Source organism: Thermobia domestica, chromosome 10 (assembly GCF_964235325.1).
Source record: "Thermobia domestica chromosome 10, izTheDome1.hap1.1, whole genome shotgun sequence".
In the NCBI taxonomy this organism is placed as follows: Eukaryota; Metazoa; Arthropoda; class Insecta; order Zygentoma; family Lepismatidae; genus Thermobia; species Thermobia domestica.
The window spans coordinates 215432145-215457293 of NC_137463.1; the positions used below are offsets into that span (position 1 = coordinate 215432145).

Here is a 25149-nt window from a genome sequence, read left to right on the forward strand (position 1 = left end):
CTGTCTGGTGAACACTCTCTGACGCATACGATGATGACTGTCTCCGCTCGTCTATCGAACATGGTGGTGTTCTATAGTGGTCTGGGATTTGGCAGCCCCCATTATCACGTTGCGGAGTTGACTCACAAGATCAGTCCGAATTCTTGAGTGCAAACTTTATTTCCAAATGGGAATGCCATAAATGACTCATTCCAACGCTGGCGCTGTTCAAGAGAGGTGTCAAGAGAATGTTGATGAGATTAAACATCTTCCTTGGTCTGCCCAGTCCCCAGACCTGAATATCACTGCGCCTCTCTGAGTTGTTTCCGAAAACAAGGTTTTGTGTCGATTTCCTCCTCTTCTGCCTCTACTTGAGCTAGAGGCTGCGCTGTAAGAAGAATTGTTTCAATTTTCACTCACCACTCTTTGGGACTTGCATCGGTCTATTCCGTTCAAAATCAAGCTGTTTTGTGTGCTAATGCTGCACTAACACCACATTAATTCAATATTTTCCGATTTTTACAAGTGTGTCCATTATTTATTACAATACCTTTATTTCCAGATGTGATAAACATTTTAGTGTAATAACTAGTCTCTGTGAGAAAAGTGTGTACTTCATCCAAATTATTTTTCATAAAGTGTGGACTGATTAAACTTTGTGTCCTTTATACAAAGTCCGAATTGAAGCATGACGTTTTATGGATTGCCGGAGTCTATAGCCAGTAGTAGAAAGAGCACTGAAAGAGAACCCAGAGATGGTCTAAAATAATCTGTTTTTAAGATTCTCAAGTCCGGGACGCAAGGTAGGAACAAATTTTAATAATAAAGTAAATTGATCTTGACGCTAGTTGTTAACCTTATATGGTTGAGTATTTCTGCTTTAAACAAGAAATCCCATTCTGAAGGAAATTCACGGAGTGAAAAATTAACGACTGGAATGGAAACACAAACAGGGTCTCCGGCTTATCGTGCCGGTATCTAATCACTACGATACTCAGTCCGCTCCCAGACCAGATATAAATTTTTACTGTTGAGATCGGTGCTTAACTATTTAGTAAACGTATTTAATGAACTGACAGGGTGCATATTTAATAATAAGATACTAATCTTGAATTTACAAAAGACTCGTATTATTAGGATCACGCTAATGGGCATTATAGGATTGTAATGATAGTACATACGTGCGTCCGTTACTCCACACGGCAACCCTTGAACGATAGCTAATTTCTGAGTCGTGTGTTTTGCAACAGATAGCTAGAGTGATTATCTCGGTCGAATTCGTTACTGGAGACAATCCGTTACCATTTTCGCGGCTATCCTCTCGCATTCATTCATAAATTGACCTTTCGCGTAACGCTAATATGCAACACCCAAATACTTTAGTTAAGGGCTGCATAACATATAGGCGAAAATGTTTAAGCACATCTAGTCATAGATGTACGTTTCGGATGATCCTCTATACTTCCTTTAGCCGAGTTTATTAACTTATTCACATACGATTCAAGCACGTTTTAATGATTGCTTATCATAGTCTTTGGCACGTGTCTATTAAAACTGGATTTTTAACGTCATGTACTCAGTTTAACGGTATGTTTCTGTCAGTAGAAAAGGTATTATTATACTTCATTCACACCAAGCAGTACTCTGAATTTACAAAAAGGAAAGATTTCATGTACTTCAATATCATACAACTTTCTGCGGACAGATATTTTTCGTTACAGTGAATCCACGAATCAACGTAAAGAATCCCTCAATAAACAAGTGCCGACGTAAAGAATCCCGCAATAGACAAGTGCCGAAGATGATGACCAAGCAGTCGTTGAAGCGTATACGAATAAGTTAATAATTTGGGTGCTTAAGTCAGTCTATGGTCAGTATTTTATCATTTATTAAATACCTATAATGGCTGAATTAGACATTATTTAACAAATAGAATAGTTGAGCATCGACTTCATGAGTAGCTGCTCAGGAAAAGGACACAGGAGCAAAGTGATTAGCCTACTGGCATAAAAAGCAGGAGATCCAGGTTTAACTTGCGGTCCAGTCGCACATTTTTTTACTCTGAACTTCTTTGGCAACTAAAAAGAATATAGTGTACGAAAAAAAAAAAAAAAGGTTAATTTATCCACTTATAAGCTAATTCTTAACACTGACTTTGAGTGAAAACTTGCGTATTTTAATTCCTGTAGCACGACTTTCTTAAAATTTATTTACATACAAACTCTTCATATTTTGCTAAATATCGTACAGCTCAAAGATCTGTTGTACAAATTGGAAAACAGAAGGAGGTTAGTACTTTCGAATCCATGATTTTTCAATTCAACCAGATAATAAAAAATAATAAAAAATATGTTTATGAAATAGCAAGACTTAACTAAATTAAGTAATATATTGTTAGTAATAAAGTACTGATTTTTTTATGGTCTCAATATTTATTTCTTGATAAACTTTAGGAAGCAACGGCTCCCTCCTTGTCGAAAAAAATAAAAGTAGTTACCAATAAATTTACATAAAACACGAAATATGCTCTACTGTAGTAGAAGTCCTGAGTTTAAACTGTCAACACTCTTAAACTTAGAAGTTTCGTTACACGACGACATGTTTTGTGGTGTTATGTGAAGTGACTGATATCTATTAATTTTTTTTCGACCTTTGACTAATGAAAGGAACTTCATTTTCCTGAAATATATCATGATCACCTTGCTGGTCTAGTGGGGTCCCGCGTTCGATTCAATGTGGAATCCTTGAAATACTGCACGCAATACACAGTGATTCGGATTCCATTTTAAACTGTACGTTCACGTCTTATATAGTCCCACTGCTGAACAGGATGCTAAACTACCAATCAATCTAACCAAAATACATCAAGAAATAAATATTGAAGGCACTAGTACAGAAGTATCTTAATTATTTACTGAAAGAAGTGTGACAAAAACTCCTTATTCCACTGTTAGTACTACATTCTATATTTCTTCAATAATGTAGCAAAATTTCAGACCAGCAACAATTCTTACTGACGTAAAGAAACAAACAAGAATATTCTACTTCGTAAACTTTCCTAATCATACATGCAATAACACAGCTTTATTAAGATTTTTGCTCAATTGCTTATTTACATATCGTTATTTGATGCAAGTATTTAGAAGAGGAAAACATATATCATTGTATTTTTGTGGGAGCCGTCAAGATTTGTTATCGTACTGCTGGTTTATAACCAGCTAAATATTCGGATTTAATTAGACTATAAATAAGCTCAAAGTTAAATCAAGTATAGCTACATGTATTGTAAAAAGAAAGGAAATGCAAAATCAAAAAGTAGAATATTTAACCAATCATTGAATTTCTGTGCGAGATTAGGGTTGTTGGGATACGAAGTGTATTCGTATATTATATATAAAGGAGACATATACTAAGATGATCTCCCACAGGTAATCAAATATCATATCATATAATTAAGTAAAAAATTTAACATCTCCCCTAAGTTTGATTTCGGATACCATACAAGTACATGTAACGTACAATTTGGTCACAATTTAATAACGAAAGCTACCTAAATAGTACCATTCATTATAAAGTTGAACAAATAATGGGAATGTTAATGATTTACGGATGCCTTGATTAGACGAAATGAAATGTGATGTTTGTTTAAAAGTACCGGTATGGAATGTAACGAAGACGGATGATCCTTTTAAAACTCATTTATCCCATATATTCGAAAGTTTTCTTTTTTGTGCAGGATACACAGATTCTATTTCCAATAACTCACGTGGTTTCGGATCTTCCGTCAAGCTGAAGGTCCATCTTTATATATCCTCAATGCTGAAAATTCGCTACCTTCTACCGGGAAAGCAATTAAGCTTGAAGAGCAACGTAGTTACAGCTACCCGGTACACCACAAAATGTTTACCTGCAGTGCTTGAGTTAGTCAGGATTCGCGGGTTAATGTTGCATCACGACAATGCATCGTCACACGCAGCACAGTAAACCGTTGACTTTTTACATTTGACATTTATGAGGTCGTCGTCTCACGATGCAGGAGATCGATGAGGCAAGGTGACTGGTTTCAAGCCTTTCAGTAGTAAAAACTTCGGTTACAAAAGTGCACTGATGTAAGTGAGGATTACTTTGAACATAAACAAACCCATTTGCATCACACGCCTTGTAGTTTTGAAATACGTCCCACGGTTATGCCGGCTACGCTAAGGAGACGGTGATAATGAGAAATGAGTGAAATGGTGAATGAAGAAAGTGGGAGGAAACGGGAGAACCCCGAGAAAACCCACGAGCACGGTGTTTGTCCACCACAAAGTCCACACGGCGCGAGCTGGGATCGACCCAGGGACCGCACGCACCGAAAGTGAACGCTCTACCACTGAGCCACCGCGCCCCCATGATGAGAAATGAATAAAATAGTGGAATTAAGAAAGTGGGAGGAAACGGGAGAACCCCGAGGAAACCCACGCAGACGGTGTGCCTTGTGTTTTTCTTGTATCTCAAAATATATATATAGCGTGCCCTCGTATACGATATAAGAAAGAAAGAAACTGTGGTAAGATTGATTTTTGTCATAAAGAACAAAGAGAAGAGGGAAATTACTATAAAAAATTAAAATCAGACGAATTCCCTCAAGTTGAGAACAGCCTGTATGCCTCAAGAGCATAATAAATATACGTCTATTTTGGGAGAAATTCTTTAAAAAGAAAATATAGTTTTGTGTACTGTACTTCATGAGAAGTAATATATACGAAGTATTCAAATATATGCACCTTTTTATATGACAATTTCTACTTTCTTGAACTGTAATTTATTTTACATAAAGTAATACGGCAGGTTATGTAAATTATTGAATGCCACACGTTAATTCTTGATTATTAAATTACTGCTAAAGGTGTCAAAGAGACGAATCATCCTTTAAATTTTATAACATATCTGATCAAGGCATAGATACAAAGGAATTTGAAAAGATAGACTTCTGCGAGTGGATCGGCAATCAAGCCCGAGACTTTGGAGTACTGTGCCCGTACGGTAATAACTATGTATCAGATTGTGCAATAGCTCATCGACTCGGCAGAACAGGGTCACAGTTTCAAACCCCCAATTCAGACGTACATTTTCACCCCTTTATATTTGATAAAATCCAGATCGGTATTGTTGATGTAATTCTAATAAGTGTAACCAAACTGATGCTATTCAATACTTTTTGGAATTATACAAATGCACAAGTCTTCCCTATACCAATACAGATTTTAAATTAAATCGAAATACTGATAGTATTCTGTTAATGAACTAAGTCACATTTAAGAGAATTAAATCCAAGATTTGTTTTTCAACATACCGAAATGAAAAAGACCACCATGCTATTAGAAAGTAAAAGTTATGAATTTCACGTTTCAGAATAAATCTAAATCCACTATCAAGTGGAAGGATTAAAAGAAAAGATGAAACATCCGTAAAAACACATGAAATATTTAACCCGCTAATTCAAAAATATTTGCATCACGTTTTGATAAGGTCTGATACATCGCGAATTAACCAGACTCCAACTCATCTAATATACAAAAGATCCTTGCATTAGCAGGCTAAGGTAAATCTCATGTTTGTACCAATATTTAGTCCTTCCCTTTAAAATTTTCACCTAATATAGAGACCGATTTTTTCTGAAACATACAACTGGAATTTGCACTTTGAAATATCACGTAACTTTTAGTTCACCTGTTCCCGTTAGTTTGTTCTTACTTCCTCACTTCTTTATGCAATTTACGAAAAAAAAATAAATAAATAAATAAATCAAGATTTATCATTTCTTACGTAAACAGTAGTAAAATTCCAATCATTTAAATGAACACAACCCAAACTGTATTATATATTTTTATAAATAATTTCGATACATCCTTTGAAATACTTCGAAAATGATCATACGAAACTTCAATATCTACAATGTTCCTTGAGTATCCCGTTTATTGTATTACATTCACTGAAGAAACTAAGTAAATATTGGAAATTTCGCAGTGTCATTCGAGAAACCTTAAAAACGTTTGTTCTGAATAATCAAAACTGAAACATCACGAACCACATTACAGCGAGATTAGACTATTCTTTATCCGTCCTAGACATTGGACCAATTGTGCATGTATCTCCCGCCTATCACATTCTTTTGTCAATAGCTTTGGAAATGTCGCATAAAATTGAGTAGTTTTTCCGGAAGAGATCAATGGGCCCATAACTTGGTAAACATCAGACTTCTGTAACTGATCACATTTATAAATAACCGTACAATTTCAATGGATGAACCACTTTGAAATTCATCCATTGAAACTTCTGAATATGAATGGTGTTGAAACTTCTGCTGCATCACATCACTTCTTGCATTACAAATTGAACATACTCTGTACTACGCAAATTGAAAAATTCTGCAATATTCCGTTCATTGATATCTGTCAACTTCGCCACGTACAATTTATCAACGAAATTTTCTGAGTTTGAAAATAAAAGATGGCAGATCCTTGTGTTAATGCTTTCGTTGTTCAAGCTTTTTAATTAAGTGTCTCTACAGGTTTATCAGTATTCTTACGGTCAAAATACAGAACATCAGAAGAAAAATAGTCATTAGTTCAAAACAAGTTTGAGGATAGATTTTGCAGGACCGAGAAGTGGCTTACCTTGTTCCGTCATGTGTTACTTTAATTGTATATTCCTTTTCTCATTGGGAACGTCGTCAGTACTAGTTTTATTTCTGAATTACCCAGTCCTCACCTTCATGTCTCCCTGATATGGTTCGACTTTTAAGAATCGCTGGTAATTTTCCACGCCATAAACTTTTGCAACCCTGCAATCAGTCGATATTCGGATTGGTTGCAGATCAAAATAACTCCCGCCAAAATTTTCAAGCGTGCGCTGCAAGTCGGATTCTATCTCGAAGACATCCAATTTTTAAAATTATGCAAAATTCACACAATATTTCCAATATTTTTGACGTGGAAAATTCCCACCGATTCTTAAAATTCTAACCGTATCACCGATATGTAAAGGTAAAAATTCGGTGATGCAGTAACGAAACTGGTCCTGACGACGTTCCCACGAAAGAAATATACAATTGAAGTAACTAACACGGAGGTATAATGTAACTTCTCTTATGAATGTATGCCCTGTAGATTTTATCAGTAGATCTACGTGACCAAGCAGACAGAAGCCAGTTAATGAAATAATGTGTAGAGTATTTCAATTTGCCAAAGCACTCTTTGGTATAACTTTTTCAATATCCATAACAACTATCATTTAAATATTAAACTCATCCAATTGCAAGGAATATGGCGCATCCTTTTAAATTACTTTGTGATAGTTTATATAGAACACAATAATTAATCTAAAAATATTAATAGCATTCTTCTAAACATTCGCATTAACTCTAACAGCATTCGTTACAAAAACAGATCTGAAGCATGGTGAAACCACACAAAACACGCAGGTCATCTGTTGAAGTTGCACGGTTATTTATACAATATTGACAAGTCTTTGTTAGTAATAACGTGATTTTCCATAAATATAAATGAAAAACGAACTGACAAAGCAATACGTTAAGTCTTACACAAGTTACAGTTAGATACCAGTTTCGAAATTATTTTCCAGTATTTTCAAACATAAAGCGTTTACTAACCACTGTACATAATAACAGAAAGAAAATCAAATTCTTGCCTCACCTATTTTTCGGAGCCATCAGGTAATACTATCAAAGAAATCACACATTAAATCCATGTCTCCTCATACAGGCTATGTGGGCTTCAATAAGATCTTTACAATTCTCTTCGCCTCTTTCTATTATGCTGCAAATAAAACAGAAATTACAAATTTTGAGCTGCCATTTAGAAAGTGACAGTATGAATCTACTTTGTTTATTGCGTCTTCAGAAATTTTCCTTGACTGTTTCCGTCTCTTATACTGTGACCTCACATACGCCTGTTAGTATTTAAAATAAAAAAATAAAGAAAGAAAAGCACGGATGTTTAGTGAATAGTCTATAATGCTGTTAATTACGAGGAATTAAATCATCTTCCCCTTAATTATACATACAGCAATACAAGTCCTTCCTTATTCTTATTGATACTTTCACTGCTAATAGTTGATCAAATCTCCCTATATGGGAGCGACAAACAAGTTAAATAACGTAATAAACAAGTTAAATCCATTTGACCACTTAAAAGTACTTCAAATGCATCAATTACTCGCTTTGAATCAGGGTTGGCTGGTTTAAAAAAAAAAAAAAAAAACGAAAAATGTTCGTAAAAGTGTAACTATTCGTAAAATCTTAATGAACACACATTTGTGGGTTATCACGTTTCACTTCTATATATTGCTCGTACTATATTCAGACTTAAATTCCACATTCATTACTCAAAGAGATTATATTACAAAAGCAACTTTTTTTTTTTTTATGTAACTTTATGGATGTTTCTTTTGTGATTACTTTATAGTTTGCTATTATTGTTATGCAACGAAAAGAAAATTCTGAACATTGTTTCGTTTTAATAATGTTTACTATTGATAAAATACATCGAAATGCCGTGCTTTTTTGGGAGGGGGGCATACAGACACGAAATTATTGAAATCATAAGAATCTTTGGTAACTATTTATGTATAAATTGGTCAGAGCCAAAGTGGACTCAAATAACTCGTATCTTTATTCATTTTTCTTACTGATATGCAAAGTAAGTCGTTATATTTCTTTAACTTGGACTAAATTAGTTCTCCTGTACTCTGTAGTACTTTGAAATTGTCCATATATAATTCTGTATAATGGTTCAACTTGTGCAATTGTTTATCTTTTTGTCTTTCTGAAATGACTGTTGACGATTATATTAACAAATATGTAAAGATTAGTCCAACGTACTTTTATCAGGAATCCTTCGTGAGTGAGTCGGGAGACGTATCGCATTTGTGGCCAATTAGTCCCGGTTTCGAGTTCAAATGGAGGACAATTTCTCTTGGATGTAAGCCGAGAAGCTGTTTGGATTCCGCTTTAAGCTTATGTGACCCCTTCCAGCATAACCCTGTTGCTGCATACTAACACCAAGGCGAAATAAGCTTATTTCTGTCCATATGTGATATAAATACATAGAGCAAATTATTTACCCCCCCCCAAAAAAAAAACTTTTTTTTTTTGTTTTTTCAATAAAAACCATGGTTTTTGCCAACCCTGCTTTGAATACACGGTAACAGTATATATATGAATATTTTGTTAAGTAAGTAAACTGCTCAAAATATAATTAAATTTGATATCGATACTATACTTTTTAAAACTCTTTAAAATGCTAATACGGAACAAAAGATAAGCAAAGAAAGTGTTGTGTCGTAAAAGGTACAAGTTCTTGCTTAGTAAGAGGAAGGTCCCAGATTGAAATCCCACGGTCGGTCATTCTGACTAGATGTGCGCACGGTTGCCAAAAGTCATTTTTTAAACTAAACTTTTTAAAAAATTAAACCATTCTATTTAAGTAGATTTGTTTTATTTATTTAGATTACATGGAAAGATGTAAATTTGTTTAGCTTTAACGTATTTGTGCAACAGCAGGGTTATGAAGGACGGGTCCTACAGCTTACAGTAGGATCCGAATCACTACTCCAATTGCGCCCGAGAAAAATTGTTCTACATCTGGACTTGAACCCGGAATCTCTTGCTTACAAAGGTGAGGAGTCTACCAATTCATTCAATGAGGATTCCCGATAGAAATACGTTGTACTGATCTTGCACACTTGTGAATATTTTAAGTCATTTCAGAATAACAAAAAGTTACAGAACTCCACAAATGAAATCATTGTAAACACTTATACACATTAAAAGACTACTGAATACAAAAGATCCAATCTAGTCGAAGTAGTTCACTGAGAAAAAAAAAAAAAAAAAACAGCGACTTAATTTGCGTATCAATAATAAAAAAAAAAAGGATATAAGATACGAATCATTTTCATTCTGGCTTTGAACCATTTATAAATATGCATATTCAGAAAGTACTTCTGATTTCAATAAACCTCTTACATTCATGTTTCCTGGGGTTATATTGTGTGTGAAAAGACCTCCTAGATGGTTTAAGATATATGAAAACGTCACCATGAAGTTCATAAAATTTGTGGAATTTTATGCATTTAACTTTATTCTATGATTTAAACTATCTAATTACCGAAGTTTATATAATGTCCTTTACCCTAAAACGAAAGTTAACAGTGCTTCATAAAACACTAATACTGTTTTATACTTTCTACGAAGAGTTCTTAGCTACACAATGAAAAATCTCTACTTGCATACAACGATCACACCACAATATAAGCGAAAGCAGAAAACATTAAATTTATGCTCCCTTTAAAACTCTTACTTAAACATTTCATTGTCATATCCTGTTGAATCAAGTTACGAGGGTCTTACACATATATTTGAAGGTAAATGACACTAACTCAAGCAACCCAACGTTACTCGTATGTGAAAGTACATTTGTCATCTATTAAGAGTAAAATAAATGTAAATTTCCTTAGTTCATGTAACCTGTAGAGCCACGGCGGCTCAGTGGTAGTGCGCTCAACGCCGGTAAGTGGGTCCCTGATTCGACTCCAGCTGGAGCCAAGCGAGCCTTTACGGTGGACACACACCGTCAGTAAGGATTTCTCAGGGTTCTCTCGTTTCCCATAGCCTCGGTGCACAATCGTGGGATATTAAACTAAAAAAATAATTATGTTTTGGTATATAGGCATTAGTTTTGTTGTAATTACTGAATCAGAACGTACCTATATTCTTGTGAAGACTTGAGATAAGAATGATAATACAAACATGAATACAATAACAGCAGTGGAACCAAAACACTGGGACATCAAGACTGGTTTACCTCATGCTAACACAAGTAGACGTAACTTTCTGCTCAAATTTGTTCATTAATTTTGAATGAACTAACCAAGCTGGTTATTAAATGGTACCGCAGCCCAAGAAGACCTTCGAGTAGGTTATATGCATTTGTTATTTAAGAGCTGAAGGTCAGTGAATTAACTTCCGATGTCGAATACACGTCCGACATTTTGTAATTTAATTCGCTTCTAATTATCGATCTTACCTCTGCCAACAGGAACTTTTAAGCCACTTCCTGAGTCAAACCAAAGATTACGTACGTCAAAGGTAAAGTTAAGCTCTATGTACTTGGTGATTGAAGTTATAGGGGTACATATCACGTAAGTACAACAGAACTACCACTGTGTCTCGGACATATCTTAATTTAATCAATTTGCACTGCGATCTTTATCACGTCCACCTATCATTGGATAACTAGAGCCTGTCTATTCCACCTGTGCCCTCGGAAACTATGAGAACTATACTTCGGCCCCAACCCCTCACCCTCTGACGGAGGAAACCATCCCTGTGCTTAGGGAAAAGAAGTGAATGACCTCAGCTGTGTTGGCAATTTGACATTCAATCGTTTGGTCTTGACGAGTGAAGACAGAGCTTACTAACAAGACAGAGCATAATGAAGTGTGAAATAATTCATTGTGGCAACGCTTCCGCATCCAACAATTGAAAGATCTCGGCCGCAGCAACTTGTCCCTCCTCTTTTGAGGAAGGTACGAAAAATCACATAGACAGCAGCGCCACCAAGGGCACAGTTCAAATAATAAGGCTTCAGTCACCTGCACGACCTGGTGTTTTACAATTTTGACGTTATAAGCTGCTGTGGTGGTGACCAGCTATTCAGTGACAAATCAACGTAATGGTGACCAAGATCACAGCGCTAATTGAGATTACTCCTTAAGAGTAGGTTTCTCCGAGGTAGAAAGTTAGGTGTTCCAACACGAAATAAAATGGGAACACACAGCCCGAACTATTTTTTTTTTTCTATCGGCACTAGCGACATCTTGCTGTCCAAGCTGATTTTTCAACCCATCTATAGTTTATTCCTCTATGACAATATGTTAGTCTTGGGAGTTCGAGATTACACGATTGTATAATGGATGAATTTGTGGTGTGTGTGTGATTTTTAGTGGCCCCAAAGAGGACCGAAAGGAAAAGAAATAATCATTGTTACTTAGTTATAGAAATGTGTCATTATAGCGTTTATTAGCAACCTGTAATGTGTAACTTCGTAAAGTTTTTTAGAGGTCAGCAAATTTTTACAAACACCGGTCTTACTTTACATTCAAAAATGTATAATATTATGTACAGTTGCTTAACAAAAATTTGAAGTAACAGAGTGGAAAGTTACAACGTATGTTAATTTGTAAGTTAATAAATTCAACAGTTATCCAACGATTTGTTGTCGTTACAAAAACTATTGCTGAGCGTTTAGTATCCAAGGTCAATAGAAATCGTTGAAAAGAGTTGTTCGAGTACAAAGGATTTATATTAGGAAGAATTTTGACTTCATCACTGTTCAGCTGGATACATAAAAAACTGAAAGACGACATTACGAAAGGATAGTTATACTGAGCTACCGATAAAAACACGAATGATTGCTGAAACAATTTAATGCAATTACAGTACAATTTTGACGCAATAAGTAATTATTACGTTTTAAAAATTATATCAACATGCATCAAATTATATCTTTAAAAAATGTACACGCTATTCTCTACTGACAAAGTCAGTTTTAAAATTTAAAAAATAATTCAAAACTTTTAAAAATTCACATAGCAAACTTAAAAATGATGTTCACAATCATTTGTGATTCCCATTTTTTAAAAATTCATTAGAGCTTATGCTAAAATCAATTTAGAATAGTGCTGAAGAATGCACAAAGCAACAAATGAATGCATACAAAGTGGACCATTTATGATGATACGCCCTTTTAAAATATGGAAAAAAAAAGACGAAATTTCGTATTATGCAAATATCTTAAGGGAGATACTGTTTGATATATTCTGCAATACCAACAGATTAACAGTGTTACCAACCCAACAAAGTTGTATTTTCTCAAATGGCACTACGTCAGGTTATTACATAGTTCAAATATACACGTAAAACAGTAACTTACAATTCCACACTTATGCAGTGTTCCAAACTAAAGACACCACAGTATCACAACATCAAAATTTTCGAAGTTCTACAACAATAATAACGCAAGTGACACTTTATTAGATGTACTGGCACAAAGAAATGCGTATCTTAAAAACCAATAATGACAGAACGAGAGAAGTCAGCCAGGACCACACAGAATAATTACCAGTTAAAAACTAGCTATTCGTGGGTAGTTTACGAGACGTTTATATATCAGGGTTGACAAAAACCATGGTTTTTATTGAAAAAAACAAAAAACCGGTTTTTTGGTTTAAACCTTTTTTTTTTTTTTTTTTGTTTATATAATTTGCTCTATGTATTTATATCACATATGAACAGAAATAAGTTTGTTTCACCTTGGTGTTATTATGCAACAACCGGGTTATGCTGGAAGGGGTCACATAAGCTTAAAGCGGAGTCCAAACCGTTTCTGACTTACATCCAAAACAAATTGTCCTCCATTTGAACTCGAAACCGGGGCTAATTGGCCACAAATGTGATACGTCTGCCGACTCACTCACGAAGAACTCTTGATACGTTGTACTGATCTTTACATACTGTCAGTTGTACTGATCTTTACATAATTGTCAAGAGTGATTTGAGAAAGACAAAAAGATAAACAGTTGCACAAGTGAAACCATTATACAGAATTACATATGGACAATTTCAAAATACTGCAGAGTACAGAAGAACTAATTAAGTCCAAGTTCCTTCACTACGACTTTTATTATTCCAAGCTAAAGAAATATAACGACTTAATTTGCATATCAGTAAGAAAAGTGAATAAAGATTAGAATTATTTGAGCCCACTTTGGCTCTGACCCATTTATACATAAATAGATACCAAAGAAACTTCTGATTTCAGTAAATGCCTCTCGTGGGGTTTGTATGACCCCCCCCCCTCCCAAAAAAAGTACAGTATTTCGACGTATTTTATCAATAGTAAACATTATTAAAACGAAACAATATTTAGAATTTTTCTTTGATTGCAATTGCATAACAATAATAACAAACTATAAAAAAAATCACAAAAGAAACATTCATAAACTTATAAAAAAAGTTATTTTTGTAGTATAATTTCTTTGAGTAATGAATGGGGAATTTAGTTCTGAATATAATACGAATAATATGCGGGAGTAACACGCGATAACCCACAAATGCGTGTTCATCAAGATTTTACGAACATTTACACTTTTACGAACATTTTTCGTTTGTTTGGTTTAAACTTTTTTTTTTAAACCACCTTGGTTTAAAGCAGCCAACCCTGATATATATATATATAAAAAACCGTTACGGTAAAAATGCGTGAAAGTACATGAAAGAGGGGTGTTTCCACCGATACTGTATTTCTAACTTCTTGCAGCACAAAGTGTCTTCTTAAAACAAAAAGCTATAATTCACTGTGTATATCTCTCATACACATTGAAAAACACACACACACACACATACATAAACGCGCGCAGCAAAAAAAAAAAAAGTTAAAAAAAATATAAAACATGGTAATATAGATCAGAAAGCAACGATGCAAGTTCATGGAAGTATCACGCTGAACGCCTTCTTTACAGTAATGTTGCACAATACACAGTGGCAATAGAAAGCACACTTTGAGCAGAACAATTGATTTTGTCACAGAATGTGGCATTGGAGATGAAATAGAATCACTATTATTTGTACGTAATAGGTAAAGTTAGGTTCGGTTCGTAATAGGTTCCTATGAATGTTCTGCTCAAGTGGTAAAATTACCCGTAAATATGACGGAACCATGGAATTGTTCAATGTTTTATCGAAGAGAAACGTGGTAATTCTGTAACTACAACGTTAAGTCTGGGGTGTGAATGAATACCAATCTTGTTAGCAGGGTTTGAAAAAAAACCGGGTATTTTTGAAAAAACCCAACCCACCTGGGCTCATGTGGGTTTTTCGGGTATTTTCGGGTTTTATTGGGTTTTTTCGGGTTTAATTGGGTTTTTTCGAAATATGTCAATCTCTTTGGGGTAAAAATGTTAAAATATGATTTATATTTCACGAGTGTCATTGTCACAACTTGCATCAACTTTCTATTCAGTGCGGTTTTGAAAAAATTGCCGCCATTTTGAAATTTTACATTGTATCGCCGAAAAAATCTATACAGCAAATTTAGAATGTCTTGTGCTTCTACCCTCAAAATATCAACTTAAAAAGTCCGAAAATTGTACCTTGTAGCATGGATATCCGCTATTTTGAAAAATGGACGCCATTTTGAAATTTTATGCCGCCAAAATATATACAGCTAATTTAGTCTCTCGTGCTTCTACTTTGAAAATTCCAACTTGAAAGACCAAAAATTGCGCTTTGTGGCGTGCATCTCAGCAGCGGCGCAAATTTTTCTTCAACATTGGGGGGACGGGTAAGACGGTATATATATATATATATATATATATATATATATATATATATATATATATATATATATATATATATATATATATATATATATATATATATATATATATGCGATGTACAAAATATTTATGAAGGCGAAAAACAATGCTGAGGAGGATTACCCATGTCGGTCCCGGCGTCCTCCACAGGGGACATAAAATATGACAACATTATTATTGCTTTATAACTTTAAAATCCGACCGGCAACATTGAAAACTGTTTACAAGGGATGATCCAAATATGATCATTCCCTGTAAACAGTTTTCAATATTGCCAGTCTGAAATGAAATGAAATGAAATCTTTAAGTTTTACGTCCCACAGTTATGCTGGTGAGGCTAAAGGAGACTGTGATGATGAGAGATGAGTGAAATGGTGGAATGAAGAAAGTGGGAGGAAACGGGAGAACCACGAGAAAACCCACGAGCACGGTGTTTGTCCACCACAAAGTTCACTTGGCGGGGGCTGGGATCGAACCCGGGACCCCAAGCACCAGAGGTGAACGCTCTACCACTGAGAGGTGAACGCCACCGCGCCCCCTTGTTGCCAGTCTGATTTTAAAGTTGTAAAGCAATAATAATATCGTCATATTTTATGTCCCCTGTGTGGAACTCCGGGACAACATGGGTAGGGAGCAGAGTTGTCTTCAACATTGGGAGGCGGTCAAATTTGAGGCTTATTCTGGGAGGTATCAATTTCATCTCACTTTCCTTTGTGGCAGTTGGACACAAATCATCACATTTCTTCCTAAAAGACACATTTCCAATCGGATTATTGAGGGGGACAGTTTCAAGATTGTAGGGGATATGTCCCCATCATCCCCCCGGGATTTTCGCCAGTGGATATCAGCTATTTTTTTTTTTTTAAAAAAAGCGCGCCATTTTGTAATTTTACGTTGGTATGCTGCCAAAATCTAAACAGAAAATTTATTTTGTCTCTGGTTTGTATCCTAAAAAATTAAAAGACCGAAAGTTGAACACTGTGTGGTAAAGGCAGACAAACTAACAAATGTAGATCGAGTCATCCTAGGAGCCTCAGTGACGTTCGCCAAATATGAATACCAAATAGCTATATTAATTTAAAACAAAGACATAATTCATCAAAATGTCTTAAATATTTTTCAACGTAAAATAAATGGTCTTTCGATAAAAAAAATGGTCGTAAAATAAATGGTCTTTCGAGTGCTTTGTGCATTCAATTACGGGAATTACCCGTGCACTTGTTGCAAGACCGTTATTTTCCGAAAATTAATTTAAGACAATTAACAAAGATAGGCCTATAATTCATATTTTATAAAGTAAATGTTTCAAAATGTCTAAAATAATGAAATGAAATATCCTCCAGCGTAAAATAAATAGATTTATTGTTGAAGTATTCACTTTCGATGCTTTGTGGGTTCAATTGCGGGAATTTCCCGAACATTTCTTTCACGACGGGTTTTCCCTGAAAATGCAGCTTGCTTTACTGTACATCGAAACTTCCATTAATACTGAAGTTTGAATGCACCACTTGAAATAGTAAGCGTTACGTAGTCTTCGGAGCTCCGAGCATTAAGCTTCTTAATTTTGACAAGAAATTTATGCTTTTGCTGGTGTTGATTCTACATAATGCTTATTTGAAGGCTAGCAACAAATGACTAAACTTAACTGTTGTTGTTGTTGGGAAACCAAATTTTACTGAATAGTTTTGTTACCATCAAAGGTAAGAAATAATACTAATAGTTTTACTAATGTATTTACATAATTACTGTTAGTACCGGCACCTATGTATGACCTTAAACCCGTCAACGTATGAGGGATAACGTCCCTCGGCGGCGCCGAGTCAGGAAATATACTATTCACGGAAAGTATTTTCTAAAATATACAATCGCTTACTTTACTTCAAATAGGCTATACTCATAAACCGCACATTAATTTGTTCTACAATTATCTCAAGCTAAGCTGAGTTTTTATTTATTTATTTATTTATTCATCCATTCAGTGCATTTAGAGCTTTATAAAGGTCTTATGTTGAATATTGTTGTCTATCTTAACATGAAAGCATATAATTCGCCCAAAGAAAGTTTAAAATCTGATAAAAATAACTTTCAATGTGATCACCTTAGTTGTACCAATAATACACTAACAAAAAAGTCAAAAACCCAGGTGGGTTTTAAGATGGTTTTTTTCAGGTGGGTCCAACCCGAAAAAAACCGGTGGGTTTTTTCGGGCTGGGCCCACTTGGGCAAACCCTGCTTGTTAGTACTGATTAACTTGATCTACCACGAATAATATTTTTGCGTATACCCACTGTTGCTTCGCATCTGCTCCCCACCGCCCTCGGCGGGTCAAACTTGAACAAATAAAATTTTCGCTTATAGTGATCATCCAGCTTAAGTTGGTGTGTGCTTTTTCTTTCTCATGAATAATCATTATGGCACATCAGTTTGCACGCATCTTATAAATCTGTGCGCAATTGTTGCGCATGCGCCAAGAAAATAATGATGTATAATGAACTAAGGTATTATTTAAAGCACGAATTAATTTTTTTCTTTTAACTCATCTCGTAAAACTGCACGGTAGCGTAAAGTACTTCGTCTGTAGTATATTAACTTCGGTAAATATGCTGTATTATTACGTCATCACTCTTAATATAAGGTGTAAACACAGCTTGTTTCGGGTTAACTGCTGTATCGCCGGACCAGTTTTAGGAAATTTACCGGGTCAATTGGAGAATTTATCTAAGTTTGTGAGGAAGAATGAGTAAAAGTCAGGTACTGTAAGGGGAATAGTAAAAGTTAAGAAAGTGGTTGTATTTGCTGATTGTTTTTGTTGTTGTAAGCGGCACTGTATGTGGAGGCGGATGGACTATTTCGCGGAGAGGTACACTTGTTTTATTATAAGGATCCATATACTAAAATGCACAGAAAAATTTGGGCGTCTTTAATTTGCCCATTTTATGTCGAGAACAGAACTCAACCAACCCCTGGGAGGCTTCTAACCAGGGTTTGCCCAAGTGGGCCCAGCCCGAAAAAACCCACCGGGTTTTTTCGGGTTGGACCCACCTGGGTTTTTGAGCTTTTTGTTAATATATTATTGCTATAACTAACTTGATCACATTGAAAGTGATTTTTATCAAATTTTGGACTTACCTCGGGCGAATTAAATGCTTTCACGTTAAGGTATACAACAACATTCTACATAAGACCTTTATAAAGTTCTGAATGCACTGAACAAATGAAAAAAAAACTTACCTTAGCTTCAGATAATTATATAACAAATTAATGTATTGATTATGCTTATAGCCTATTTGAAAACAATGCAATTTTATATTTTAGAAAACACTTTCCGTAAATTGTGTGCTCACCGACTCGGCTATGCCGAGGGACGTTATCCCTCATAGGGGAGACCGGGGAACATTGTCACGATTTTCACGTTTTATTTTCTTCTGATGTTCGTGTAAGGCCGAAAATTATAATTTTTAGTATACACATACTTTGTTATCTTGTGCATAGCATATATTTCTCTGTCCAATGTAACACGCTCTGAACTGGACTTATGTACTATGTTTTATGATCAATACAGTTGTGACAATGTACCCCATATGCGGGGTAAGTTGTCACAATATATGGGGCAAATTGTCACATGTTATTCTTGTGGCACTTTCCAGAAATTGATAGATATTATTAATGCAACTATTACTAATGCAAAAAGACTGTAAATGTTACCAGCATTAAATACTTAGCGTCTGAAAGAGAATCAAAACATAATTAAATGAAAGGGGAAACTATATTAATAAAATAGGAAAGAAAGTAGGAGGACAGGAAGCTTATATTTTCTCAACCTGAAAGATTTATTGTTACATCAAGCTTTGTAGGAAAACCAAAACCGCCATGAAAACAGAACTAACTCATAGCTAAGGAATCAAAACTACAAACTGAAAGGTCATAACAAAATGACGAAATTATCATATCATAGCATACATCTCCAATAGGCCAACGCAAAATTAGCCAATTGCATTTAAGCTGTTTCTGATTGTAGTTTATGAACTGCAAAGAATTTCTCTGATAGGACTACTGTATAGCTCGAAGAGGAGTAAATATTATTACGAAGTTTAGTTGCGTTTTATTAGTACGCACAGCAAACTAATTTGAAAATGTTTATCCTTTTGCTCCTACAAAATACCATACCTGGAGGTCATCGTCAGTGTCACAGTTCATACACACGTAAAACAAGTTCTGCTTCCCTCAGTTTTCGTACGCCGATTCCGTACATCGAATGCACTGAATCCACTTCTCGCTACATGTACTCGCACTGTATGGATCGCCATAAACTAAACAAATATATCGTTGTCCTCTGAGGAAAAATCGTAATCTTCTTTGGACCTTCATTGACATTGTTTATAGGTGCAAAACTATTTGCTTGGGGAATTCTTATAGCAAGATCACCATGTCTTTTCAGAAATACCGGATACCAGTCTGGGCCAGCAATGGCCTTTTCATTCCACGACTCTGGGCATTTCAATTCTAGCGCTTTTGCATAGTTGTAAGCCAAATCGCGAACCTCTTTTGTAGTGAGTCCAAATTATATGTGAGAAGCTTGTTTTGGTATGATACTAGTAATTCTTCCTAGTATTACGAAGAGTAACCTAATATAAATGAGCATTGCCCGAATTGTAGTTCGCCATCTGTAACAACGTGCACAAAATCTTGCCAATGTTCTGTAGTGGATATGAAATTCTTTAGCAGCTTTAGGCCTACGTATTGATATGGGGTTATTTCTTTTCATAGTTCTTGCTACAACCAGTAGATCTTCCATTGGTGGTGCTTTTCTCTGTCTTTCTTTTGTATATTCTCACTGTCTGCGAAACAGAGATAACCCTACCGTTTGTATTATACAGAACACACAGTGGGTACATTGTCACAGTGACAACATGCCCCACACGTCGCCATTACTCTTTTTACAAAATATCTATAACAAACGACAAGATTAGATGCATTCAAAGTAGCACATTATGAAGCTCTATTTGTAACCTACATAACACACACAAAAATATTTGTTTCTACCGCTTTCACGAACACACAAAACAGCAATTTCAGGACTCGGAAAATTTACATTCCGGCACTGAAACCGAAGTTCAACTGACGCAGCACCGTTGTTGCCGCGTATCTCCAATCGAGTAGTTAGTAGTGACATCTAGTAAGTAAACAAGAAAGCAGCACCGGCGCGCTTATTTTTTCGTTTTCAGAATTGCTACTGTGGCAACATGCCCCTTGTGACAATGTGCCCCGGTCTCCCCTACGTTTGACGAGTTTAAAGCCATATGTGCCGGTACTACCAGTAAATATGTAGTGCATTAGTAAAACTATTAGTATTATTTCTTACCTTTGATGGTAGCACAAGTATTCTTCAGTAAAATTTAGTTTTCCAACAATAACAGTTTAGTTCAGTTATTTGTTGGTACTCTTCAAATAAGCGTTCTTCAGAATCAACACCAACAATAGCGTAAAAATTGTTGTCAAATTTAAGAAGCTTAATGCTCAGAGTTCCGAAAGCTACGTAACACTTACTACTTCAAGTGCTGAATTCAAACTTCCGTACTAGTGGAAGTTTTGATATACAGTAAAGAAAGCTGCATTTTCGAGGGAAGAAAAAAAGTCGCGAAAGAAATGCTCGGGAAATTCCCGCAATTGAACGCACAAAGCATCGGAACTGAATACTTCAACAATAAAACTATTTTATTTTACACTGGAAGATAAAATATAAATTATATCTTTGTTAATTGTTTTAAATTAATTTTCTGGAAAGAAACGTCTTGCAACAAATGCTCGGGAATTTCACCTAATTGAACGCACAAAATATCGAAAGTCATTTATTTTACGCTGTTAAATTAATATATTTGGTGTTCATATTTGGCAAACGTCAGTGAGGCTTCTGGGATGATTCGATCTTCATTTGTTCGATCGTATGCCTGTACCACACATACTACAAGGTACCACCGTCGATGTTTTAAGTTTAAATTTTCAGGGTACAAGCACGAGACACACTAAATTTCCTATACAGATTTTGGCGGCATACCAACCTGCAATTTCAAAATGGTGGCTTTAAAAAAATATAGCGGGTATCCACGCTACAAAGTGCAATTTTCGGTCTTTTAAGTTGAAATTTTTAGAATATAAGCACGAGACACTCTAAATTAGCTGTATATATTTTGGCGGCGATCTAACGTAAAATTTCAAAATGGCAGCCAATTTTTCAAAACAGCAGTGAATAGAAAATTGTTGCAAGTTGTGACAATGATAATCTTGAAGTATAAATCACATTTTAACACTTTTACCCCAAAAATATTGAAATATTTCGAAAAAACCCAATTAAACCCGATTAAACCCGAAAAAACCCACATGGGCCCAGGTGGGTTGGGCTTTTTCAAAAAACCCGGGTTTTTTCAAACCCTGCTTCTAACCCGTTCCACCACCTCCTTCTCCTCCTACTTCTTCTCTTATGGATTCGTATAGTAAAACTACAAGCCTTAATAGCGTAATCTAACGTAAGGTAATGTAATGCAGTACATTTTGGTACTCTTTTTCGATTTTCAAATTGGTCCGGAGATACAGCAGTAATGCCCTTATTTTACCACACAGTACTCTTTACGGACTTTGTGCTACAGAGTAAAAGATGTTAAGGTTTAGATTAGGTTAGTTAAATTCTAGCTTGGATATGGTTAAGTTTCATACTTCTGAATCTACTCCGGCATTTAATACTACTTTCGTAAGTGATAACTTAAATCTAAAAACATCAAATGTATAACCATATTAAGTTGCCACATTGAACTCCTTGCAAGATCTAATTCCAATCAAAATCTTTATCTTTTTTGTGTAATAAAAGTAACGTTTGTTAATGTACCTAAAATATTGTAATTTCTTTTATTTTTAGCACTGAATAAGCAGACAAATAATAGTAAATATCGTGAAACGTAAACTCCGGTTCAAAAATTACAAACATTAGCAACCTCTGCTTAAGTTTAGAGGTGCACCTCGTTTCAAACTTATGAAAAGCAATTGAAACATTAAACATTGTTAGGTTAAGTTAGTTTAAGTTACGGTACGTAGGTTAGGTTACCCGGTAAGACTTTAGTTAGACTAGGACAGTGACTAGAACCGGTTCTTATAGAAGCATCGATTATCACTTAAATTCAGTAGGCTAGTCCGTGGTTTTCATAAAAGTTTAGTAGATTTTCTTTATTATTCTTATACAATTCTGTACAACTCAACGCGAAAATATCACATTGAACGCACCGATTCCCCATCCTATAGGACTACCATGCTACTGAATCACCGAAACTTTCCGCATGTTGTAAATAGTACCAAATTCTACATATTTTTTCCCGTATTAAACATAACTTTACTATCAAACTTACACACCTAAACATCATATAAAACCCCCCAAATAATTATTTCTTGGCTCATTTCTCCTTTCTCCTGTAAATTTTCATGAAAAACGGAGGAACAACTCTAAACTTAACCCGTAACATGGGCGCCCGAAGGCGGGGGCAGGAGGGCCGGGGCCCCTTCTGGCTTACGAAAATGTATACGTAAAATAGCAAACCACGTATATTAAATACAAGAAATACGAGACGGGCCTATGTTTAGCAGAAGGGGTCCAGCTCTTTTCTCTAAAAAAGTTACAATGTTGGTAATTTTTGTTCACATTCGGTTAGTTTAGAGTACGTTGGGTTAGTTTAGTTTAGGTTAGGTTGGTTTATGTTAAATTAGTGTAGGGGTCCCGCATAATTTTCCAAAAAACGATAGAATTTCGCTTATTTCTACTATTATGTAAGTTTAGGTTAGTTAAGGTTAGCTTAAGTTAGTTTATGGTAGGTTAGGTTAGATTTGGTTACGTTATGTTACGTCGAAGCACTTGCATCATTCATTCTCCTGTAAATTTTGTGTTTTATGTACTTCTGGACCCCTTGTACTAAACATGCTACACGAGACGTAACATAGCAACCATGGAGATGAGCCCCCTCTAGAAAATCTTCTTCGGGAGCCTGACCCGTAATAATAAAGTACCATGTACGACAAATTATATTTTTTTCTGAAATCAAATGATTAACCGTAGCTTATCTGCAAGAAATATATATAGCGAATAACGATAAACATCGCACTGTTTTATAATATGTGATTAGTTTACTTCAAACTACCCTGCCTTTATCAAATGTTTCTAAACATCATCTGAATGTAGTCAGATTAGATATCAGAACCAATATATTGCGTAAATATAAATGAGCAGTTGCTATAAATCTGTCACTTAACACTGAAATAAATTACGAACCTATAAGTTTAGCATTATAAACTTAGTACGAAAACGATAATAAAGAATAATCTAATTCACACCGGTACTGGATACGGAACTGCAAATGTCTCTTCAATCCAGTTCACAATTACCACCCTTTATGTGAATGTATATTATTTCGGTTTAAATTAAACACCTCAATCTTTCTAGTAAGGCTCCTATATATCTCGTTTCACACGGAAGATGATTCAAGTGCATGTTGAGAACAATATAACAATACTCGGATTGTTCATGTCCGATAAAAACATTTCGATATGCCTTAGGCTACTATTGCTTACCATGCATCTCTCGCCCTTTTTGTTTCGGGGCATGCACAACAGGGCTTCAGCTTCTTTTCCGTATTTTGCTTATTTTCTGGCATTTTAACACTCGTTAAAGTACTCCTAATTTCTACAGATATGGCTGATTATTAAATACTACAAACAATGACAACTAATCCCTTCTCTATTTCTCCCCACTTCTCACCCCAAGAACAAGGTTCGTTCAGAACTTACGTCGTAGGTTTGTTCTATAGTTACCTACTAACGTAGCGAACATGCTCAGTTATCGCACACGCGGAAGTTCATTCGTCCCGAACTGGCGAGTGTTTTCATATGTCGACCAATGAAACAAAAGATGATATATGCTACATGTAGCAATTGACTGAGCGGAACAAGGAAAAAGTTCAGTGATTACTAATCCGCTCAGACTTCTTGTGGAAAACGCACAACAAATTGGTGTTTCGGATTTTATTTTGTGAATTTTATCATTACAACGGCAAAAAAGGGAAAAGTGATAGAAAATTGTTCATATTTTGCAGTAAAATTGAAATGCTTTGAGCAAGTGAAATAATTTATGCTAGAAACAATTACGTTAAAAGTTTCATGATATTGGTCAATAACGTTAGTATTAATTTGTCATACTTGAATTAAAGTTTTGCCTTAAATGTATTATAAATAGATAATGTTATGAAAATATTTTCAAATAATCTATTTAGTAGAAGGACTAGAACTAGAAACAAAAACCGATTTACTATTGTTGTGAACATAAGAAATTGATCATTGCTTCAGTCTTACAATTATATTTAATCAATTCTTTACTTTTATTACTCTCGAGCGCCAAAGGAGAGAAGAAAATAAAATGGTCGTGAAAAAATCTAATTCGAGATTTCAGCATATATACACGTTTCATGGCCTATATACAAGGGCACCGATTCTGGGGGGGAAAGGGGGCCCGGGCCCACCAAAGCTCATGTGGCCCTCTGCATCTGAATGCCCCCCCCCAAAAAAATTTACAGAGAAATCGGCGCCCTTGCCTACACATACTGAAAAAGTGAATTTTAGACATTTGTCTGTTCCTCCGTTCTGCTCATCCGTTCGTTCTTATGTACAGTCATGTCCAAAATAATTGTCGCATGTCTA

At 35.2% G+C, this 25149-nt stretch overlaps 1 protein-coding gene across 2 annotated transcripts in view; it reads right to left on the minus strand.

Moving 5' to 3' along the window:
* Cox17 (Cytochrome c oxidase copper chaperone COX17) overlaps positions 1 to 24313 on the minus strand; it is a 58698-nt gene extending 34385 nt beyond the window's left edge. Inside the window, exons 1-2 of one of the 2 annotated variants that reach the window (XM_081729090.1) lie at positions 24028 to 24313; positions 7677 to 7799 (exon numbers count right to left, since the gene is read on the minus strand). In XM_081729090.1, coding sequence (XP_081585216.1) covers positions 7715 to 7799; positions 24028 to 24110 — 168 coding nt within the window. In that variant the 5' untranslated portion in view covers positions 24111 to 24313 and the 3' untranslated portion in view covers positions 7677 to 7714. The remainder of the gene's footprint in view (positions 1 to 7676; positions 7800 to 24027) is intronic. The other variant, XM_081729089.1, reaches the window with a different exon arrangement.
* Positions 24314 to 25149: the final 836 nt, after the last annotated feature.